This window comes from Sturnus vulgaris, chromosome Z (genome assembly GCF_052056855.1).
Source record: "Sturnus vulgaris isolate bStuVul1 chromosome Z, bStuVul1.hap1, whole genome shotgun sequence".
Taxonomy (NCBI): Eukaryota; Metazoa; Chordata; class Aves; order Passeriformes; family Sturnidae; genus Sturnus; species Sturnus vulgaris.
Genome location: NC_142283.1, coordinates 27840907 through 27861050, shown reverse-complemented (window position 1 = coordinate 27861050; position 20144 = coordinate 27840907). Strand labels below are relative to the sequence as shown.

Sequence of the window (20144 nt, the reverse complement as noted above, 5' to 3'; positions counted from 1 at the left end):
AAACACACAGAGATGAGACACCATTCCGTCCTACATGCATTAGTTCTGTTCAGTTATGATGAAACTGTTTAGCTACTCCATATTCTTTCTCATCAGACAGCTATTTTTCCATGGTGAAGTTACTGGGTCACCAATAAACAAGACATAACACCATAGGCACTATAGACAATGAAGATCATATAATGATTCAGCAGCTGCCAAAAGCCACTGCATTTCTTACCTTGTCATCTATCATCAAACAAAACTGTTTGAATTCATCTACTCGTCTTTGGAGGGATGGACATTTTGATAAATTACTCTATGGTCTGCATACTCTGTTCAGCACAGATTTTGTCACTGACTGAGCAGCTTCTTACACTATATCTGTAGATTACATGTATCAGATGGAATTTTCTTTCATGCAAGAATTCTAGAAAATGCTTAACAGAACACACCAATTGTCTCACAGAGAAAAGTATACAAGGCAGGACAAGACTACATCTCCAAGAGATCTCAGTTATTACTGATTAAAAACCCATATAATACTTCATCCTGAAATTAAGTGAAAGTAATTTCAAACAGTCGATGTCAACTTATGCTTGTATTTAACTAGGATAAAGGAAAAAAATCCAACAATTGAAAATAATTATCTTGATTTTTTTCATAGAATCATTAGGATTATAGCTATAGATCAGACCTTTGACTTCAAGACGCAGGTGAAATGGCACTGGTTATTTCAGAAATACATTGTTGAATGCTTTAGGTAACTATATTGACCATCTTTCTTTGTTACACCCTTTACTCACAAAAAGTAAAAAGCAGAACCAAATGAAAATAAAAATCAAAGAATCAGATATAAAAATTCCTAGGAAAATATTTTCTAAAAGAAGTATAAAGTTTTCAGAGATTAAGATGATGGTGTCCTCTTTACTGAGTTCCATATAAATGTCTTGACACACAATAAATACTTTATTAAGCAAAAAGCACAAACACTTCATGGTAACATTCTATCTCATCATTGAATGACTATGTTTTCCTACATCATTTCTACAGAAACACTGCCTGCAATAATGGATATTTCAAAATAGTAAATTCCAATAATCCTTATGTAAAAACAATAATCTCATGCTTCTGATTAGTCAGAGAGCTGGCAACCACTAAAATATATTTTGTGAAAGGGAGCCATAGTAAACTTAACCTCACACCTCGTAAAAAGCTTTGTAGTCATCCCAGTAGTGGCTCTCAGCATCCTGTAAAATGCTTGTAGCACAAACTCTGATGCAGTAGTTCGTAACTTGAAACTGGAGAATGTTGATAAATTCCTGATATTTTTGGACAGGCACTAGGAACAGTGGTCTGTTCAGAGAGAATGATTAAAGAGACAATGATTGAAAGGCTGCACACTACGAGGTAACAATCCCTAGTACTGCAAGTAGTTTTGATTTGTAGCTATCAATCATTCAAATTTTCTCTTGGTCTTGAACGTAGCATTCAGTTTTGCAATGTTTTGTTTCAGAAGTTCTTAAAATATATCTGTTGTCTATAAATTCTCATTTAACCAATCACTGAGAAATAAATTACTTCATCCTATTTTCTGAGACAAGTATATTTGTCATTCACTTATTTGGATGTTGCAGCATTGTTGCATCAGTGATTATTACATCAGCACTGAGCGTGACAAAGAAAACATAAGCACAGAGTACAGAGATTGCTTTTGGTAGTTACGTAATAAAATTCTTTGATAATTGTGGGACACATATTGAGAAAGTAAGAAAATTACAGCCTGAAAAATATTCTAGGCTGGAGCTTTTCAGCTCTCTTCCCAGCCGATAAGCTGGTCCAGCTCAAGGCTAGGGAGAATTTCTCCCAGGGTGATAATTTTGTCAAAATAAAAAGGAATTAATAACAAGATAGAACACCTGTTGTGGTGCATGACCAGGCCCTGGGAATGGGGTGCCTGCTCTCTGAGCCAATCATCTTTTCTCTATTCTTCGTGCTGCGAGTCATGATATAAAACCAAGGGTGTTTCTCAATAAACTTGTCTCTTTCTTCCTGTCATGAAAGACGACTATGTAGCTGTGCATCTTATTTCCACTGCACTTCAAAGGGTTAAAACACCTTTCCACAGCTACAGATAATACACCTAAGTAGAATTATTAAGCACTATTTTGGCTCAGACTTCCCACTCACAAAGACAAACTTCATGCAGGAGACAGTAAAACATCGGAGGGAAAGCAACTCAACAGTGTATATATCCACTTAGAAATCATACATTCCTTAGAAATAGTGCTACTTCAGAATCCCTTCCCAAAAACACTGTTTCTTTGTTTAAATTGCACATGGCTAGAAACATGTGGACCAAGAGACTCCTAATAACTTAAGACAAAATCTCCTAAAAGCAAGTGCAGTTATATTTGCCCCAGGTCAAACACTGCTTTTGACTTTATACTCCTACTTCATATCTTCTCTAGTTTCTGCATGTAATAATAAACAGAATTCAAAAACTACAATGTATGTATTTCTTTACGTCTGAATACACATGGTGTTAGGAAAAACCACAGAAAGATATTATAATATTGTCTTCTATGATTGCTATGTGCTAAATCAGATCTTATGAAAATTAGGCATTGCAAAGATCAGAAAACGAAATCAAGGCCTTAGCACTTTATTTATATGACAGCAGAGTACATTCAGTTCCCTGGACATCCTATTTTCTCAAATTTAATAATTTTTGAAAATTGATCTGCAAATCAAATGCAGATCTTGCACATACATAATTTGTTTTGCAATGGCTGCTCTAGACTATCAGGTTGATTCAGGTATTTTTGTAAATAGTACACATACTGCATGTGCTAAAAAATATGATGCAATTTGGAAAACTACCACCATACTGTATCACCAAAATAGAATAAAGTCTCATATTATTTATGTTTGAATAAATATTTTAAGTAAAAAGGACATACTTTTTGCTTGTTTCTCTCATTAAGTTGCTATACACTGTAAAATGCTGAAAGACATATATCGCTGTGGAAAGGGCAGCATACAGGTCTTGCAAGGGAGCCTTCAAGGGAACGTCTTTGCTTTTCTCCTCTAGTCTTGCCAAAACAGCTGTTGCCACTTTGCTGCAGGCCTCTACAAAGTTTGTTCTAATTTCCTGAAGAGAATCATCTCTGCAGGCCAGAGCTAATGGAAGCAATGTGTCGAGTTCTTCCATGATGTCAGAACAAAACTGAGAGAAATAAATGTGGCACCAAGTTATTTGTATTCTGACAGCACTGTTTAATTTATACATGCTAGAGTCACATTCTTGAATAATGAAATTGGCATGAAGCATAAATATATTGAATCAGCTTTATAAACACTTTAATCTCTAAAAAAGAGGAGTAACATTTCTTTAAATTAAATATTATTTCATTCTTTCTTGCTTTAAAGCTGCATATTCTATACTAGGGGAAAAATTAAAACTATTTTATGCTAGTAATACCTTCATTTGCTTTTGATGTCACTAAACGTATATTCAAAGCACAAGGTTAATTCCTTGTAAATAAAGATAATTTTCTAAACGAATTAATTTTGAAAAATACACAAACACATTTCTTAACACTGGATTTGGAAACAAACACGTCACCTCTTCACAAATTCATACATTAATCTCCCTAAAATTATCTCCCCAAAGCTCAAGTGTTGTTTCAAGCAAGAATTCATTAACAGCATTCCAAATCTGCTAGAATAGTTGCAAATCTTACTAAAAAAAGTCTTTCAAACACACCTTTCTTTACAAAAGGAATTTAATTAATAGATGACCTTTTAGCCAAATCAAATAACTCTAAATTGGCTTTATTACTAGTTATGCCAATTAGTAGAATGGCATGTCTAATGATATGAATACAGGAAATCCCTTTATAGCCATATTTCAAAGCTTTCAACATTTTCCCATCAAACCACTTGGTAACAGAGCTGATACTAATCAGAATGCTTTAGAACTTTTTGGCTGAAAAAAATAATGCCAGTAAAGTTCAAAAGTTAATTCTTTCAAGTACAAACTATGGGCTATTGTATAAAACTCTGTTCAGCTTCGCATTGTAATGCCTCTCACTTTCTTCTTAATTCCATTTATATAAGATATAGAATATTAATAGTACTGTAAGTACTTCAAAGCATAGATGTCAAACAGCCTTGGCATTCTGTCTCCCTTCAAACTTCAGATCTTTAAATACCTGCCTTAGCAATTCGTTTTGGTTGCTCCTCCTGTTGGACTGCTCTGCAGGACTCCCTCATTTGCTGGTTGTTTACAAGACTCATTGCACAGCCCGCAGCTGAAAACTCTTCTTTCTGCTCATGTTGAAGAATTTTAGATGAAAAATCCTCAATTGCTATTGTTATACAGTGAGCCACAGAAGAAGACAGGTCTTTAAATGCATTTCTCCAACCAAAACTCAGTAAAATAGGCTGAAATACATATTAAAATTAAATCAATCTAAAGTCATTGTTGAGTGTTAATATTGTCTGAAAATTAAATGCACATCCACAATTAATTTACAGGACATCATCATATTTTGAAATTAATTTAAAGGATTTATAATACAGTCCACTAGTGTTGAAATCATACTAAAAGCAGTGTTTTTAGCATAACAACATTAAAATTGTCATAATTTTCTTTTAAAAAATCTCTCCTGTTTAAACAAGACAGCTTTTATAAAAACATGCTTCATTTTTACTTAATTTGTAATCTTTAACAGAATCTACTTAAGAAAGTCAAAGAATTTACAGATATTTGCAATAGTATAACAAGTAATCTAGCTATGTACACTGTGATAATTTTCACTGCAAGGTAACAACTGGAAGCTACTAACCATGAATCTCAAAGGGAAACACTTAAGAGGAAATGGTTTTAACATAGCCACACCGTGTTTAACATCTCTAGAACTGGATTTAGAAAATATTGAAATGTTTAAATAAAGATTTGTAGTTTTTAGCCAATGCTGACTTTTACTGTGGTTTACATCACTTCCTTGCCTTCTTTAAACAGAGACTTCTAAAATAATCTGGTGTAATAGTTGCCAGAAGTAGACACAGTAGGACATCATTAATTTTCAACTTATCGGACTTTGCATTGCTCTTATGATTTACATCACACTTAAACCTTTCCAGAAGTGGCCATTTGAGAATTGCACCACTGTAAGAAACATATTTTAACGACATAAGATGATGTTCAGTAAATATCTCCACCATGAGGGCACAGTAGGAGAGTAGAAAAGACAGATTCCTAACTATTTCTGCAGCTATAATAAAAGCTATAATAAAAATTGGAAGAGAATGAAGGGCTACAAAGTAAAGCCCTTTCAAGTTACTTCAGTTTAAAGTTGTATCCTCCTCCCTTTCCCTTTCCCCACTAGCAACATTCAGCTCTTGTAAGCACAGTCAGAGCCCCCATGGACATACAATGTTGAATTCCCTCATTTTTTAAATGGTGATCAAGAACATCCTGATCTACCTAAAATATTCTTCTTTGTAATACATATGAGTATTAGTCTCACCCACCAATCCAAAGCATAATTTTAAAAAATTTCAACATTAAAATCAAGCCATTAAGAAATTAAATTCCACTATCATAAAGTATCAGACTTGTGGGAGCATTTAGGTGCCAGAAAATCAACAATAAAAATGTGTTTTGCAGCAAATGGGCGCCAGATAAAAACAATCTTGTATGTACATTCTACAAAGCACAGTGCTTATTACACAGTAGTTTGTTGGCATCAAATTGTATGAATACCTCTAGGAAGAACCATTATGATCAAATTCAAAGAACTTCATAAATCTTCTTCAAGATTCTTTGAGATTGTATGTATAATATTAAGAAAGCAACCATAATTTAGTAATCTTTTTTTCCATTTTGTTATAAGGTATCTTATAATTATGTTTTTTGTTATTAACTACAAAATACCAACTACTTCTTTGAAAGCCATAATATTTTATTCCATGTAAACTGAAACTTTGCACATAAAAGTAATCAGAATAGCTGAAGTAATGAAACTACAGCAATAAGTGTTTATAATGAACATGGCGAAGTCTACACTGAAGACACACACAAAAGAAAACCCCATTCAAAGTGTAAGGCTCTTTTCATACTCACCTCTTCTACCTGAAGTAACTGTTCAGGAAGCACGCTGGTTTCATTTGCTCTGGTTTCTCCTATTAAAAGCTCCCCACTAGCTCTCTTCAGAACTCCTGCACAGTATGATAAAAGAGATCAAAGTTAAGATTAATTCTGTAGAAAAGTCAGCAGCCTACAACATCTTCTGATATATCAATATGAAGCATAAAAAAAACCCTCAAGAAGATGTAGGGGAATACTAATGTTATAATAAAGTCAAATTCAAGTTATACAGAGTTTCTTTTATATAACATGATGAAATCAACATCTGGTTGTACTTGTATTTTATACAAATGCAGATATAGTGTGTAAAATATGGTTTCTTTTGTCATTTATGCATTTTTATACTGATTGTGAAGTCACCTCTTAGGGAGAATGGATAAAATTAGATCATGTGTATAGAAATTAATTTCTCCTCTTTGTACAAATAATTATATCAATCGAACGCTAATATATTTTTGCAGCTTTTACTTATTTGGAAACACCAATACAATAAGAGTAAAAAGACAATTAATTAGTACAGTTATTATAAGCAAAATGATGGCTTATAAAGATATAAAGAACAAGAGAAGCTTCTTAAGAAGGGTTGGTACAAAGCTCACTCATAAATCTTAAGAATAATGGGATATTGCCCCAGTGTTGTAAAAAACAAACTGATATCTGGGGTTGAATTCACTTTTTTCAGTGCTTCAAGAAATCTGGGTTCCTGAAGTGCATTGATGATTCATCTTCCAAGTGATACAAGCACAAATCGAGGTGCTTATTGGGGATTTGCAAGTCCAAGGCAGCCTTGGCTGCAGTGACCATGAGATAGTGGACTTCCAGATCCTGAGAGCACAAAGGAGGGTGAAAAGCAAGCTCACAGCCCTAGGCTTCAGAAGAGCAGACTCTGGCCTCTTCAAATATCTGCTTGGGAGAGTCAAATGGGAAAAGGCCTTAGGTAATGGGACATAAGAAATTTGAATAATATTCAAGGATCACCTCTGCCAAGCTCAAGAGAATTGAAAAAAAAAAATGGCAGAAGACCTGCACACATGAACAAGAAGATGAGCCAAACTCAAACACAAAATGAAGCATACAGAGTGTGGAAGTAAGGATGGGTAACCTGAGAGGGACACATAAACAACTTCTGAGCATGGAAAAAGTTAAGGAAGCTAAAGCTCAAGTGCAACTAATTTGGCCAGGGATGTCAAAGACAACAAGAGCTTCTGTAAAGTACACAGGTGATAAACGGAAGACTAGGGAAAACATGAGCCCATTGCTCAAAAACATGGGGGACCTGGTAACACAGATATGAAAAAGGTTGAGATACTGAATGTCTTCAACTCAGCATTTGCTATCAAGACCAGCCTTCAGGAATCCCAGGCCCCAGAGACTAGGAGGTGAGGTTGGAGCAAGGAAGATGTACTCTTGGTGGAAGGGGATCAGATATGAGAATAACTAAGCAAACTCAACATATTGAAATTCTTCGGCCCTCATGGGATGCACCTGCAAGTGTGGAGGGAGCTGGCAGATACAGGGAATAAAACAGAGAGCACAATGTAACTGATAAATGGGCCTGGTATCTTAGGCCTCATTGAGCAGAAACTGTGGGAGAGACAGACACAGATAAATGCTCACTGGGCAAGAAGTGACCAAGAAACATGTTGAGAAGCTTTGTGATAAGTGTTACCAGGTGATGTGATGTCATGAAAATGTGTAACCAATGGGAAACTGCTAGCAAAACCAGAACCTATATAAGTCACATACAAGTAAAACCCAATAGAAACGCCTTTTATACTCAATATTGGCTTCTGATCCAAATTCCAATGCCTCCATCTCTCCATCACCAATAGACAGATGTTGATGCAAGGCCACTCTCAATAACCTTTGATCAATCATGGCAACTGGGAGAAGAGCCCAAAGGCTAGAAGAAAGCAAATGTCATTCCCATTTTCAAAAAGGGCAAGGAGGATTCCTCAAGGAATCAGTCTTGTCAACTTCCTTTCAACCCCAGGGAAGGTAATAGAGGCATTTCCAGCACATTACAAAGAATTCATCAGGAGCATTCAGCATGGCTTCAGTAATGGGATGTCATACTAGACCAGCTTGATAGACTTCTGTGAAGAAATTACTGGCCAGATAAATGAAGGGACAGCAGTAGATATTGTCTACATAGACTTCAATAAAGCCCACGGCATTGTCTCTCATAAGATCTCGTTATGGGACAAGATGTAGACAAGCTCTTGAGGTGTGGACTGGACAAACAGTCAGTAAGGCGAGTTGAAAAGTGGCTGAATAGCCAAGCCCCAATTGCAGTGATCTGTGGCACAAAGTCTAGTTTGAGGCCAGTAATTAGCAATCTATCTCAGGGGTCAATATTAGGTCCAATCCTGTTTAACACCTCTGTTAATGATCTGGATGATGGGGTACAGTGTACTCTCAGCAAGTCTACACCTGACATCAAACCGGAAGGCAGACGGTCATGGTGCAAATCCAGAAGGACCTCAACAGGCTGAAGAAATGGGCATGCTAGAACCCCATAAAGTCCAAGAAGCAAAGTTGTGCACCTGGGGAGGAACAAACCCAGGCATCTACCTATGTTGGAGTTCTCCCTGCTAGAGAGAAGCTTTGCATAAAAGGACCTGGGGGCCCAGAAGTACACAAAGTTGAACATAAACCAGCAAAGAAGGCTGATGGTATCTGGTCTGCATCAAGCAAAGCATTGTAAGCAGGTCAAAGGAAATTATTCTTCCTGTCTATTCAACATTGATGAGTCACCGGAGTGGTGTGTACAGTTGTGGGTTACTCAGTGCAAGATACACATGAACATACTGGAGGGTCTAACAAAGGGCCATGGAAGATGACAAAGGGAATGGAGGACAGGCTGAGAGCACTCGGATTGTTAGCCAACAGAAGAGAAAGCTAAGGGCAGGATATATCACAAATGTTTATAATCAATACTTGAAAGGAGGGTCCAAAGAGACCAGAATCAGTCCTCCATAATGACAGGGCCAGTGGTCAAAGGCACAAATAGACGCAAAGCCAGGAGGTTTCCTCTGAACAACAGGAAATGTTTTTTTTACTGTGAACGTGACTACACACCATAAGGTGGTCCAGAGAGGTTATGGAATCTCCATCCTTGGAGACACTCAAAAGCTATCTGGTCATAATTGTGAGCAATTGGCTCTAGAGGCCTTACTTGGGCAGGGACTGTTGGACAATATAAACTCCAAAGGTCCGCCCCTTCCAACCTCAACCATTTTGTGATTCTGTGAGTCACAAAGAGATACAAGAATAACACCAAAGTAGATGGTATTTTAAAAACCCATCTCGTAGCATAGATCTGGTAAACAACACTGGTGCGGATATCTGTAACATACTTTCTATGAAATTAAAAGAGGTTTTAAATGACCAGGTGCTGACAAAGCATTGTTAAAGATTACCCTCCAGGAATAACCTTAGAGGTCTTCAGTGATCTGAAATATACTTGCAGTATATGGCCAAGGTTTAAAGAGCTTTTCTCTTTCCCAGAAATTTTTAGCATTGGATTTAATTTATCCAAAGTAGATTTTACCTTTCTCCTAATCAATTTGCATTCTGAAAATAAACACCGTTTTTCATACACTTATGTAACATTGTAGAGTTTTGAAGTTTTTGTGGGTTTTTTTGTTTGTTAGGGTTTTTTTTTTTCCCAAATACCATTTTTGTTTGCATTTTCAAAAGACATTGAGAGATTTGAGCTGGGAAAAATGAAAGATAAAGTGGTAGAACATAAAACCAAAAGGTATTAACCAGGCCATCAAACTCCCTGGTCATTCAACACAGTACCAGATTTACAGACAGTACCAAAACTGGGGTTTTTTTCAGCATGTTTTAATATAATTTATGTATGTAATTTATGATGAAGTTTCTAACAGTCTTCTTTAGAAATTAGTCCAGAATTTAAAAAATGCAAACAACTTTGACTGGATATTTTCCCTGTTTTCTATTTGGTGCTTTCTGCCTTAAATTTACCTTTCCTTCCATGCAATTCTCCTTTTTTTTATAAATATAACATCACATTCTAACCATGATATATAACCACAACTAAGCTATATATTCACATTCTCGTATTATTGTCACTACTTAGATCTGATATTTATACCTTTTTATATCAAGACTTTAAAGAAAAACATTCAACCTAAAATCCTTGTGTATTCACAGCATTGCTGCCTTACTTGTTAAGAACTCACAGCTGAGATAAATAGATATCTCACTGATGGTACATTTGTGACTCCAGGATCACAGGCAAAGAGCCAAATGATGCTTATGCCCACATCAGTCATTTTACAGGCTCCTTCATTTTTAAATTAACATGTTCTACTACGTTATCCCACCTCCTTTTCTAATTAACAGTCTAGGCATTCCTGCTTTACACTCATACATATCTGTGTTTGTGTATGTAGGCTTACACACATTAAAAACTTCACTGGTCTTCTCAAAGAAGCCCCAGGTTCAAGTCTCCCATATTTACTAACCTCCTTTGGTTTCTCAAATTTTTGCTTATTCCAAATCTCATCTGGCCTGGTCTTAAGTTGGCTGGCCTTAATATCCTATGATTTAACCTCCAGCTAGCAAGGGTTGCCTTCACACTTTGTATTGAACATTGTACACTTAGGCACAGCCCCCATAAAGCCTCCACTCTTCAGATGCTACTACAACCTTCCTCTCAAACACTATTTCCACAGAGACAGATAACCTTCCTGTCCTGCAACGTCTTTACTTGCATGAGAGACTAGAAGGATTTCTTGCTCAAAATGTTTTGGATGTGCGTGTGTGAGGGAAAGAGGGAGGTCAGGCTCTGTTCTGATGAGGCAGTGCATTGCTCCATACACTCCACACCTTAGAGCCTGTATCCCAGCCCCACAGTGGCTTCCAATCCCTGGCACATTGCAGGCAATGCTCCACACCCTGTCCCTGGAGCTCCAGTCCAGCCCCAAGGCGGCCAGATGACTAGAACTCCCACCTGGGAAAGGGCCCAGGAAAGCCAAAGGGTATTTAACCTGAGACACAAGGTGAGCACATCTTGGCCCTTACCTCCTCTTGGAATCTCTATGAGCTGAACACCACTGGAACCAGGAGTCGTCAGTTATGTTTGTTCTTTTCTATATCTTTTCTATCTTTTTCTTCTAATTCCCTGTTCCGTAAATTTTTGAGTAACTTAAAATTGAATGGGCTTAGAGTTTGCAAAGTTGAATGAGCTAAGTTAATGCTTTGAAAAGTGTTTTATTTTGATTGAATGCTGGCCTAAACCTTGTGCCAAAGTTCTATGATATCCTGAAGTTGCCAGCAAAGCTTTTCCTTTTGTTGTTGTGATCTCTTGAGATTATCTTGTTGGTACTTGTACTGCATGTCTAACTGAGAATATATGAAAAACTGCAAGCCTCTTTAAGTGTCATCAAGCAGGGATTTTAGGGCCTTACAACTTGCCTTCTGACTGTCTTGGCCTAATCAGCAAACTCTCGTTGGAAAGAGAAGCACAGCTTTATTAAAGTACAGCTGCTACTCAGCCTAAATTAGTTTGCCACTGCAAACAGGAAGGCAGGCATGGGTCGGAGGAAGCGTACCCATTTAGACAGTCATTTTTCTAGGCAAATTCTCTGACTCCTCTCTTTAAATAGCACAAATCAAACTGCATTTGCACAGATAGAAACAAATGCATGTGATTCCTCTCAAATGGTTGTTTAGAGAAGGGAATTTGCAGAAAGAGAGCAGAAAAAAGTGAATGTTGTGAAAGAAGATGGGGGCTGAAGGAAAACATGTCATTTTCTCATATTTGCTCCTTTTCCAGAGCATATTCTACACCTTCACCATGACCATTCTTTATTATCAGGGAAGACTGGATCAACCACAGATCCTTGCTATATATATATATATATATCTGTATCTATATCTATATCTATATCTATATCTATATCTATATCTATATCTATATCTATATCTATATCTATATCTATATCTATATCTATATCTATATCTATATCTATATCTATATCTATATATCTTGAAATTGATATTCTACAAACATCTAGTCTTGAGGGACTGCTCATAATTTGTGTACTTCCTTAAGTTTAACAGCCAGGCAGCTTTAATAATTTTGATTGTAAATAATGAGAACAAGATTATATCCAGTGCTACACTTAAAATCAAAACTCTTCAGACAGCTTTCCTTGTGTGTACTAAAATTTGTCTGGGATTATTCTTCTCTTCAAAACAATTTTTTGCCTAGGTCCCCTTTATCTACACTTTATTTAATTCTTTCTCCAATTCAGTATTTTTCAGTATTTTTCTGGTTTTGTAATGATGATTACAAAGACTGAAGAATGACAGTGATATCTCTTGCATTCTAAATAGAATTATTTTTATTTCTTATAAGAAGTTCTATTAATTTTTTTCTATAGAATTCCACAGCTTTCCTATTTTTATAGCATTTAGGGCCATAAGAACAGTCATTGTGACATTATCTTGCATGCAGCATAGAATAGCAAAGTATCAAGGGAGGCTTTTCTATGACGACTCACTATCTGTGTATAAGCTAAGTAACTGTGCTATCAAAGTACCTTACAAATTGGATTTAGCCAGCTCAGTCAGAACTTTTATTGAAACCATACTAGAAATAATACATCTTGCAAAAGTAGGAAGAACCATTCCTCCAGAAATATAAATAACAATAAAAAAATCCCTGACTATGGGTCAAAAACCCCTTTTGCTTTCTATCTTCTTTTACTCGTTGTACTGTACTGAGCAAACTGTACTAACCCAGACGCAGAAAATGTACTTCTTAAATTATATTCCCGTTCTAGTGTAAATTCATCTTCACTTTGGATTGATCCACTGAAGCTGTGTATTTGTAAAAGAAGATATTTAAACATCTTACATTGAGACCAAAGCAAAAAATCCTAACTTTTTTAAATCTTCAACTGCAAATTTTGCAACACTGCAACTTTGCAATAAAAGTCTATTAGGAGGATGCACCTCCAAAATTTTATATGATACTCCTTGTATTATACTTTCCAGAAACGGATATAGAGTTAAGGATTTCTCTTTAATGTGTGAAGGAAAGACTTCTGCAAATCTTCCCAGTCCCATGAGACAGAGCTTTTAAACTGAAGGACTTGACAACTTTTCCCACAGTGTTTTCAAGCACTCCATTGGAAAAAGCCTTTCTTGGTATTCATTGTCTGATCTGTCAGATAGTCCAAAATTCTTCTCACTGAAATGGGGGGAAAAGTGAGACAGATGAAAGCACATTAGATATTCTTTGATTTTTCAGAAGTCTTAACAAGAGGTTTCTGAAAACCCAAGAGGAAAGAAAAATCTAACTTAAAGATGGAAAGAGACTGCAATTTGGCAGAGTTCTAAATCCAAATCTCCTGCTTAATCCTTGATTGTAGACAAACATATTCCTGACTGCTTCAAAGAAAAGCTGTGATGCTGGAAGTACAAGGTACGTCAGAACATCCCAACTGAATGTAAATAGAGAAGTCGACTATCTCATCACAGTAGGCATGACAAGATGCCTGCAGATAAAAGGGTTAAATGATAAAGAAAAAACTAGGGATGGTTACTCATTTAATTTTATGAAATTCAGTGCCCATAGCGGAATGAAGTGAGGTTATGCACCACTGTGAATAAATGATAGAAAAATACAGATTCCTTTTCTCTGAAAGGCAGTCTTGTCCAGATGTCACAGGAACGTTCAGTTTGGAACTAAACCATACCATCACTTCTTTGCTCAAGAACTTGGCAGGATTTTCTCCTTATTTTGATTTAAATGATAACTTGAAGAACACATTGGTAGTAGATAAAATGTATATTTATACTATCTTTTTTAAAAACTGTGCTTAGAAACACAAATAATTTTAAATTAAACTCAAATCTTGTTGTATACATATTGCTCACTGAGAAACACTAAGTTATTGCTGGTAAAGTAAAAAAAAAATCAGGAAGAATTGGATGGAGAACAGTGAAAAGAAGTTAGAGCGGAAAATGCAATAGAGAATTCTTTTCTCCAATCTACGCAAAGTAATTTGTGAAAATTAGGATTCTGAATATATTCCAGAAGATGCCAGATAAAGAACTCTCAAACTGAACTCAGAGACCTATCCATATCACCTAAAAATCTCTCTACATCCATCTCCCTACAGAGTTCACTCCGGTTCACTGTTTCCTTTGGTGCTATTGTCTGCCATGGGGTTACCATCAGAGAACACTGGTAGGCAGTACTTCCCTCTAACATCTATTTTCAACGGCCTAAATTGGTCTTCATAGGATTCCATTGTGCAAGCTGCAAAGAAACTTGTCTTGTTGCCAGCTAGAACTCTGAACTACATGTCTTTCTTTTCTTCACTGTTCTTTTTTTGGTTCACAAGCAACCTCCTACCAAAAGCAGAATCTGCAGAAGAGACTACATCCAAGCAATAATGCAATGAAAAGTATGAAGAGAAGCCCAGGTGGCCACCTTGCAAATTTCCAATGTGGAAGCCTTCGACCTCTCCGCCCAAGAAGCAGCTATAGTCCTAGTGTAATGAGCTTTACAAACCCTGGGAGCCTCTTTACCCTTAACTACATACGCCTCTCTAATACAATCCCTTAACCATCTAGCTAAGCAACTCTTAGAAGCCATTTGACCCCTCTTAAGACCCCCTAAGAGTACAAACAATCTGTCAGAAGATATGAAATCTTTGATTCTTCTGTGATAAACCCTAAGTGTTCTTCTTACATCCAATTTATGCAGCCGTTGCTCTTTGTCATTGCTGGGTTTAGGGAAAAATGAGGGCCAAGAAACCGTCTGGTTTAGATAAAACTCAGATGCCATCTTTGGGACAAAAAAAAAAATTTAAAAAGAGGAACCATCCAAAGAACTACTTTGTTTCTGATGGAACTTTATACATGTTCTAAATATCAAAATTGAAGTACTATGGAATATAAAACAAAAAAATCAATTGACATTGAAACAGCTATACACATAAACACATCACTTGACACAAGCACATGAAAAAAACATTTTTGTTGCATCTCTGTGTGAGTTACATAGATTAAAAGTCTCCCATGAATACTAAAAGCAACTAAAAAATAAACGAAACAAGTACAAGGCTACTGTCTATGCAATGCCTAGGGAAACTTTAGGTGACTTGGACATTCATCTACCTTTTATGAATCAGCCATCTTTCCCTAATTGCCAGCAGTACTACTTGCAGAGGACTGATACTTCAGATATCCCTCACTGCAGAGATAGCCTGGATATACCCAACCTAGCTTTAACCCTCTGAGAGTATAGGTAACTGTCTACCACCAGCAGCACACACTTCAGCCTGGGCTTATCTGCTCTGCTTCTTAGGCTGTTTCTGCAGCCTGTGCTGCACCATAAACCTGACCTTTGTACCCAAGTTAATTTAAAGCTGCTTCGGACACATCTACAGTCTTGACTCTGTCAAATTAAACAAGATTTCTAGTAATAAGGCTTCTAAATAAGTACAGAAGATGGTTGTTATATTGTCTAGTTAAATATTATAATGTGTTCTGATGAAAATAAAACAAGGATTCTAATCAATCTTACCAAAAAACTTAGCCATCATCACTGAAAACAGTAAGAATCAGTGAAAACAGTAAGATTATCAACCCAATGTAGGACATTAACAGAGACAATCTTAAATCCCTTTTGGTACTTAACACAGCCTGGAACTACTGGGAACATAGATTTCATTCTCCCACATCAAATAATCTTTCACTTTACTACAACTGCGATTTCCAACAATATGAAATTAAAATAACACCAATAAACCCTTCTTCTAGTCAGGCCTCTAGTTTAAAATTTCTCTGGACATGTCCTCTTTTCACAAACTATCTGTAAATATATAATTGAGCAACATTTTGTGAATAGAACCAGATCAGAACAGCAAGTCTAAAAACCAAAGTATGTCTGAAGACTTCACTAAAAGCATCTGAAAAATACTTACCCTCACTTGCTTTTCAGGGTAAAATGAATTCCATGGTTTTTTTAGAATGTACCTTCTACCCACAAGACTGCCTCCTACAAGATCTAATAATATTTCCCATTCAGATATAAGGAGAGGTACCAATTAAGAGCCGACTTGCTACAGACATGATTACTTTCAAAGAATATTTCTCAAAAAAGGTTGCTTAACACTCTTTGGAGAAACACTTCTGTAATTAACCTTGGAAAAATGCCTGCAGGACAATTTTTATATCCTGGAAAGTAAAATATTTCTTACTAATGTTGAAATCTTTAAGTTCTCTGAATTACTGGAGACCACATGCCTTAAAATATAGTCACATAAATAAATTTCCCATTCAAGGCTTTTTTATTCTTTTTTATGCTTTCTCACTTAATACAGTAATAAAAAGTACATTTACCATTGCCCTTACTGAATGTGTACCCTGTCCAACACATGAGGAAAACTCCACAAGTTTATTCTAACACCTCTTTGTAGAATAAAGGCCATAAAACATAAATTATAATGTATAATAGCTTAACATTTCTTGAGGATTAGTAAAACCAAGCGACTAAATGAGCCAGAAATACATTGAAGTCAGTAGCAGAAATGGAATGTACATTTTATTAGAGCTTTGATGTATATTCTAAAAATATATAGGTTATCCTGTAGTTCTTTATTTTGGCGTGTCAATACTACAGGTGAAGAATACATCAGCAAAACGTGTGTCTTGGAACTCTTCTTATTATTTAATATTTTTATTTTCATCAATTCAGTATTCTGAGACCACATCATTCCCAAAACATCTTTCTCCTCAGCCTGCAGCGTGACTATAGAGATAGTGAACATTTGACTTCACCTATCCTTTCTCTCCCTGAGCAGCCTGGCCTCATTTCTGGTATGATCTTTTCCTGCAATAGAATCAAAGCTCTTGAACCCACTTCTCTCTCATGACTTGGAGTCTCTACTGGCAGAAGCGGCAGAGTAGAAGAATGTTTATGAGGATACTCCTGGAAGGTTTTATTCACCTGAATTTTCATGATACCAGGTTCTCCTGAATACAATTAGATGAAAAAAAGAGTGAGCTTGGGACCTATAGCAAATGAAAACCTGAGGCTTGATCATTTTACTGATGTAGAGCCTCCTTCTGTAACACACCCACCAAAGCCAGTGGGATAAGCATGCTAGTAAACATACTACATATGAGTAAGTGTGAGAAATACAGGTTAAACAAGGACTATATCCTTAAGTAGTTCATTTCATGTACACTAAGATCAACTAAACTGATATTAAAGTCAGTGCTTTTCTCTCTTGAAAAAGGCAGCTTACAAGGATATGAAAAAGTCAGTTTCAAAGAATTCAGACTTCAAGTATTGTGTCCTATGTGAGACACAGGATTTTATAGAGAATCCAGCAGGAGATATCTTGTTACAGTGTTTGATAGTTTTTTTATCATGACTCTCCATCAATATCTACAGTTAGTACATCACATCTTTATACAGAAAGATCAGTTCTTTTCTCTGAGTCATTGTGCTCAAATGTAAATCTGCACATTTCAAAAGCTTTTTCAGTGGATGTAATAACATATTTATTTGAAAAATATGATGACATAAATTAGGTAATTAATGTTGAAAATAGTACAAAATTATTCTTTTGCACAAAGTAAACGAATAAATCAGGACAAGCATTCATTACCTTGAACATTCTTATTCCTCTCTGTAAATGAAGGCAGCAGCAGAATTTCTGTAGAGAGTTCTTCAATTTTTTCCTCCATTAATAAAAAGAGTTTGATAAGTTGAGAAAGACATTTGAGTTGATACAAGGTTAAGCAGAAGTTCCGTCCTTTCCTGTGGTATTCCTGGGACGCTATTCAAGTAAAATTATAAAATTGCTTTTATTACAGCTAAAAAAAAAAAGATCTGCAAAACTGATTATGTAAGACAGTATAATGTATCCATCAATTTAATTTTTCTTATAACATAATGCATCTTTTTCTCATTATAAAGTACTATGACATTATTTTTTCCTAAGTCTTCAGCACTTCTGAATTATCTGTGAGGTTCCAACTGAATTCCAGGTTTTGTATTCATTAACTAGGATTTTTTTCCATGCAATGGATGTACTCAGAAATGTTCTCACCTGTGTTTTAAAGAAAACTCACTTTGTTGCAAAAGCCGAAAAGGAAAAAAACACATCATTACTGTATTTTAATGGTTTGGGACATCACATCACTTGTCACTCTGCAAGTCACCTTGTCTGTTTAACAATCTGCTAGCACAATACAGTTGATGAATATGACATTTGAGTGAAAGAAACATCAATCTGACACTCTACAACTTTAAATATGTGGGGTTTGGAAACAAGCGAGACTGTCAGTGAGCAAATATCAGCAAGTATTATAGCTATAAGCATTTGGTATTTAAAAGAAGAAACCGAACAATTTATTTTGAAAGGTTAACACATGCAGTGATAACATATAATCATGTCACATCACAAGGGAACTCTGATACTAGCACAGTCACACTATAAACGACTGTGAGGCGTTTCCAATTCAGTATCACCAAACCACACGGATTTAAGGACTTTAATTTTATAATGTCTTTAAATGCAACAAATTTGCACTTCTATAGAAATTGTGGTGAGCTAATACCATGTTCCTACACAGTTCTGTTGCAGATGTAACATCTAATCATCTAAGTTAATCTAGAAAGTTTCAGAGGGAGAGCCAGAGTAGCTTGAAAGGGAAGCTCTGAAAGATGAAAACAAAAATAAATTGATTGAAATGTACTTTTATGCATCAAGTCTTCCTTACTGTTGCAAATTTTAAGTACTTTGTACCTTCATTTTCCCTCAAAGTTCCTAAATATTTTTTAGGCATTTATAAATCACTTTTAAATAGACATATATCTAAATAGCAGAGCTGAACTCTGAATACTAATTCCATAATTTGCTATTTTAGTTTTGCAGCCTTAGAGACTGGACTGCAGATTTTGCATCCCCATGTGAGTTTCCTCAAAGTTCCAAACAGATGTATTACGTTAGTCCCTTGCATTTCTAAGAATGTCTAAAGAGTTATGCATAATTGCCTCTGTTAGTGTCTTTCCTCTCTGAATAATAAGTAAATAACAAATCTATCACTGGATTTCTAATTTTAAGTCTTAAAACCTACGACAAATCACTTTCTGCTATTTAGAGGATTTTACTCCTTACCTGAGAAGTAGAGAATATAATCTGACTTTGACCGACATGAAAAGACTGCCTGAGTAAGCAAAGTAAGAACCACAAAACACATCATAAAAATGAACAGAACATTAGTTCTATCTACTATAATTTGAAAACCTTGTGATGCTTCTGCCCCATCTATGGAGGAATAAGGAAATCATCCACTTATTTGATTGCCTCGAATGGTATTGTCCTTATTAGACTGAAAGAAAATGGCCGTAGAAGACAAAGGTAATGCTATTTTTAGAATACATTACCAAACTCAGAAAAAGTAAAAACTTTTACTTTTAATGATCATTCAGAATACATTTCAGTGTTATTGGTTCTCAGAAATAAAAACTCATTTATTTAGTGCTTGATGTTCAAGTAGTGTGCATAGACCTGAGTATCCAAAGCTTGACTAAAAAGCCTTATATACATCCAGATCATTAGGTTTAAAATACTGATGGCAGCATTTAATTTTGAAGACCACTGACCAGCCTGCTTGAAGAAGCACATCACTGTCCATTTTTTGGCAGAGTAGAATAAAAAGGCACTTATTTTCTGACATTGTTCTAATTGGACAACCACAGGACAAAAACCTTTAAGAACTAACAGCCAAGAGCTAAGCAGCCATGCGATGATGGCATAGAGAACATCCCAAAACAGGTTTAGAAATCTCGCAAAAGATTGTCATAAAAAGAACATGTCTCTATGCAGACAGATGTGAAATAAAAATGAAGGCTGTGATCTATGTTCAACCAAACCTCAGCAACATCAACCTGTATGGAGGAAAATTGGCCCTATTCACAGAGTGGAGTATGCCTACCCTG

The 20144-nt window shown here is 35.8% G+C and overlaps 1 protein-coding gene across 6 annotated transcripts in view; it reads right to left on the bottom strand.

The window, feature by feature from the left end:
* Nucleotides 1–20144, bottom strand: part of KIAA0825 (KIAA0825 ortholog) — a 243702-nt gene that overhangs the window by 152494 nt on the left and 71064 nt on the right. For 5 of the 6 annotated variants that reach the window (XM_088156364.1, XM_088156359.1, XM_088156360.1 and 2 more), the window contains 5 exons: nt 17806–17976; nt 6113–6207; nt 4201–4428; nt 2943–3208; nt 1185–1335 (listed from right to left, as the gene is read on the bottom strand). In XM_088156364.1, the coding sequence (XP_088012490.1) occupies nt 1185–1335; nt 2943–3208; nt 4201–4428; nt 6113–6207; nt 17806–17976 (911 nt within the window). The remainder of the gene's footprint in view (nt 1–1184; nt 1336–2942; nt 3209–4200; nt 4429–6112; nt 6208–17805; nt 17977–20144) is intronic. The other variant, XM_088156363.1, reaches the window with a different exon arrangement.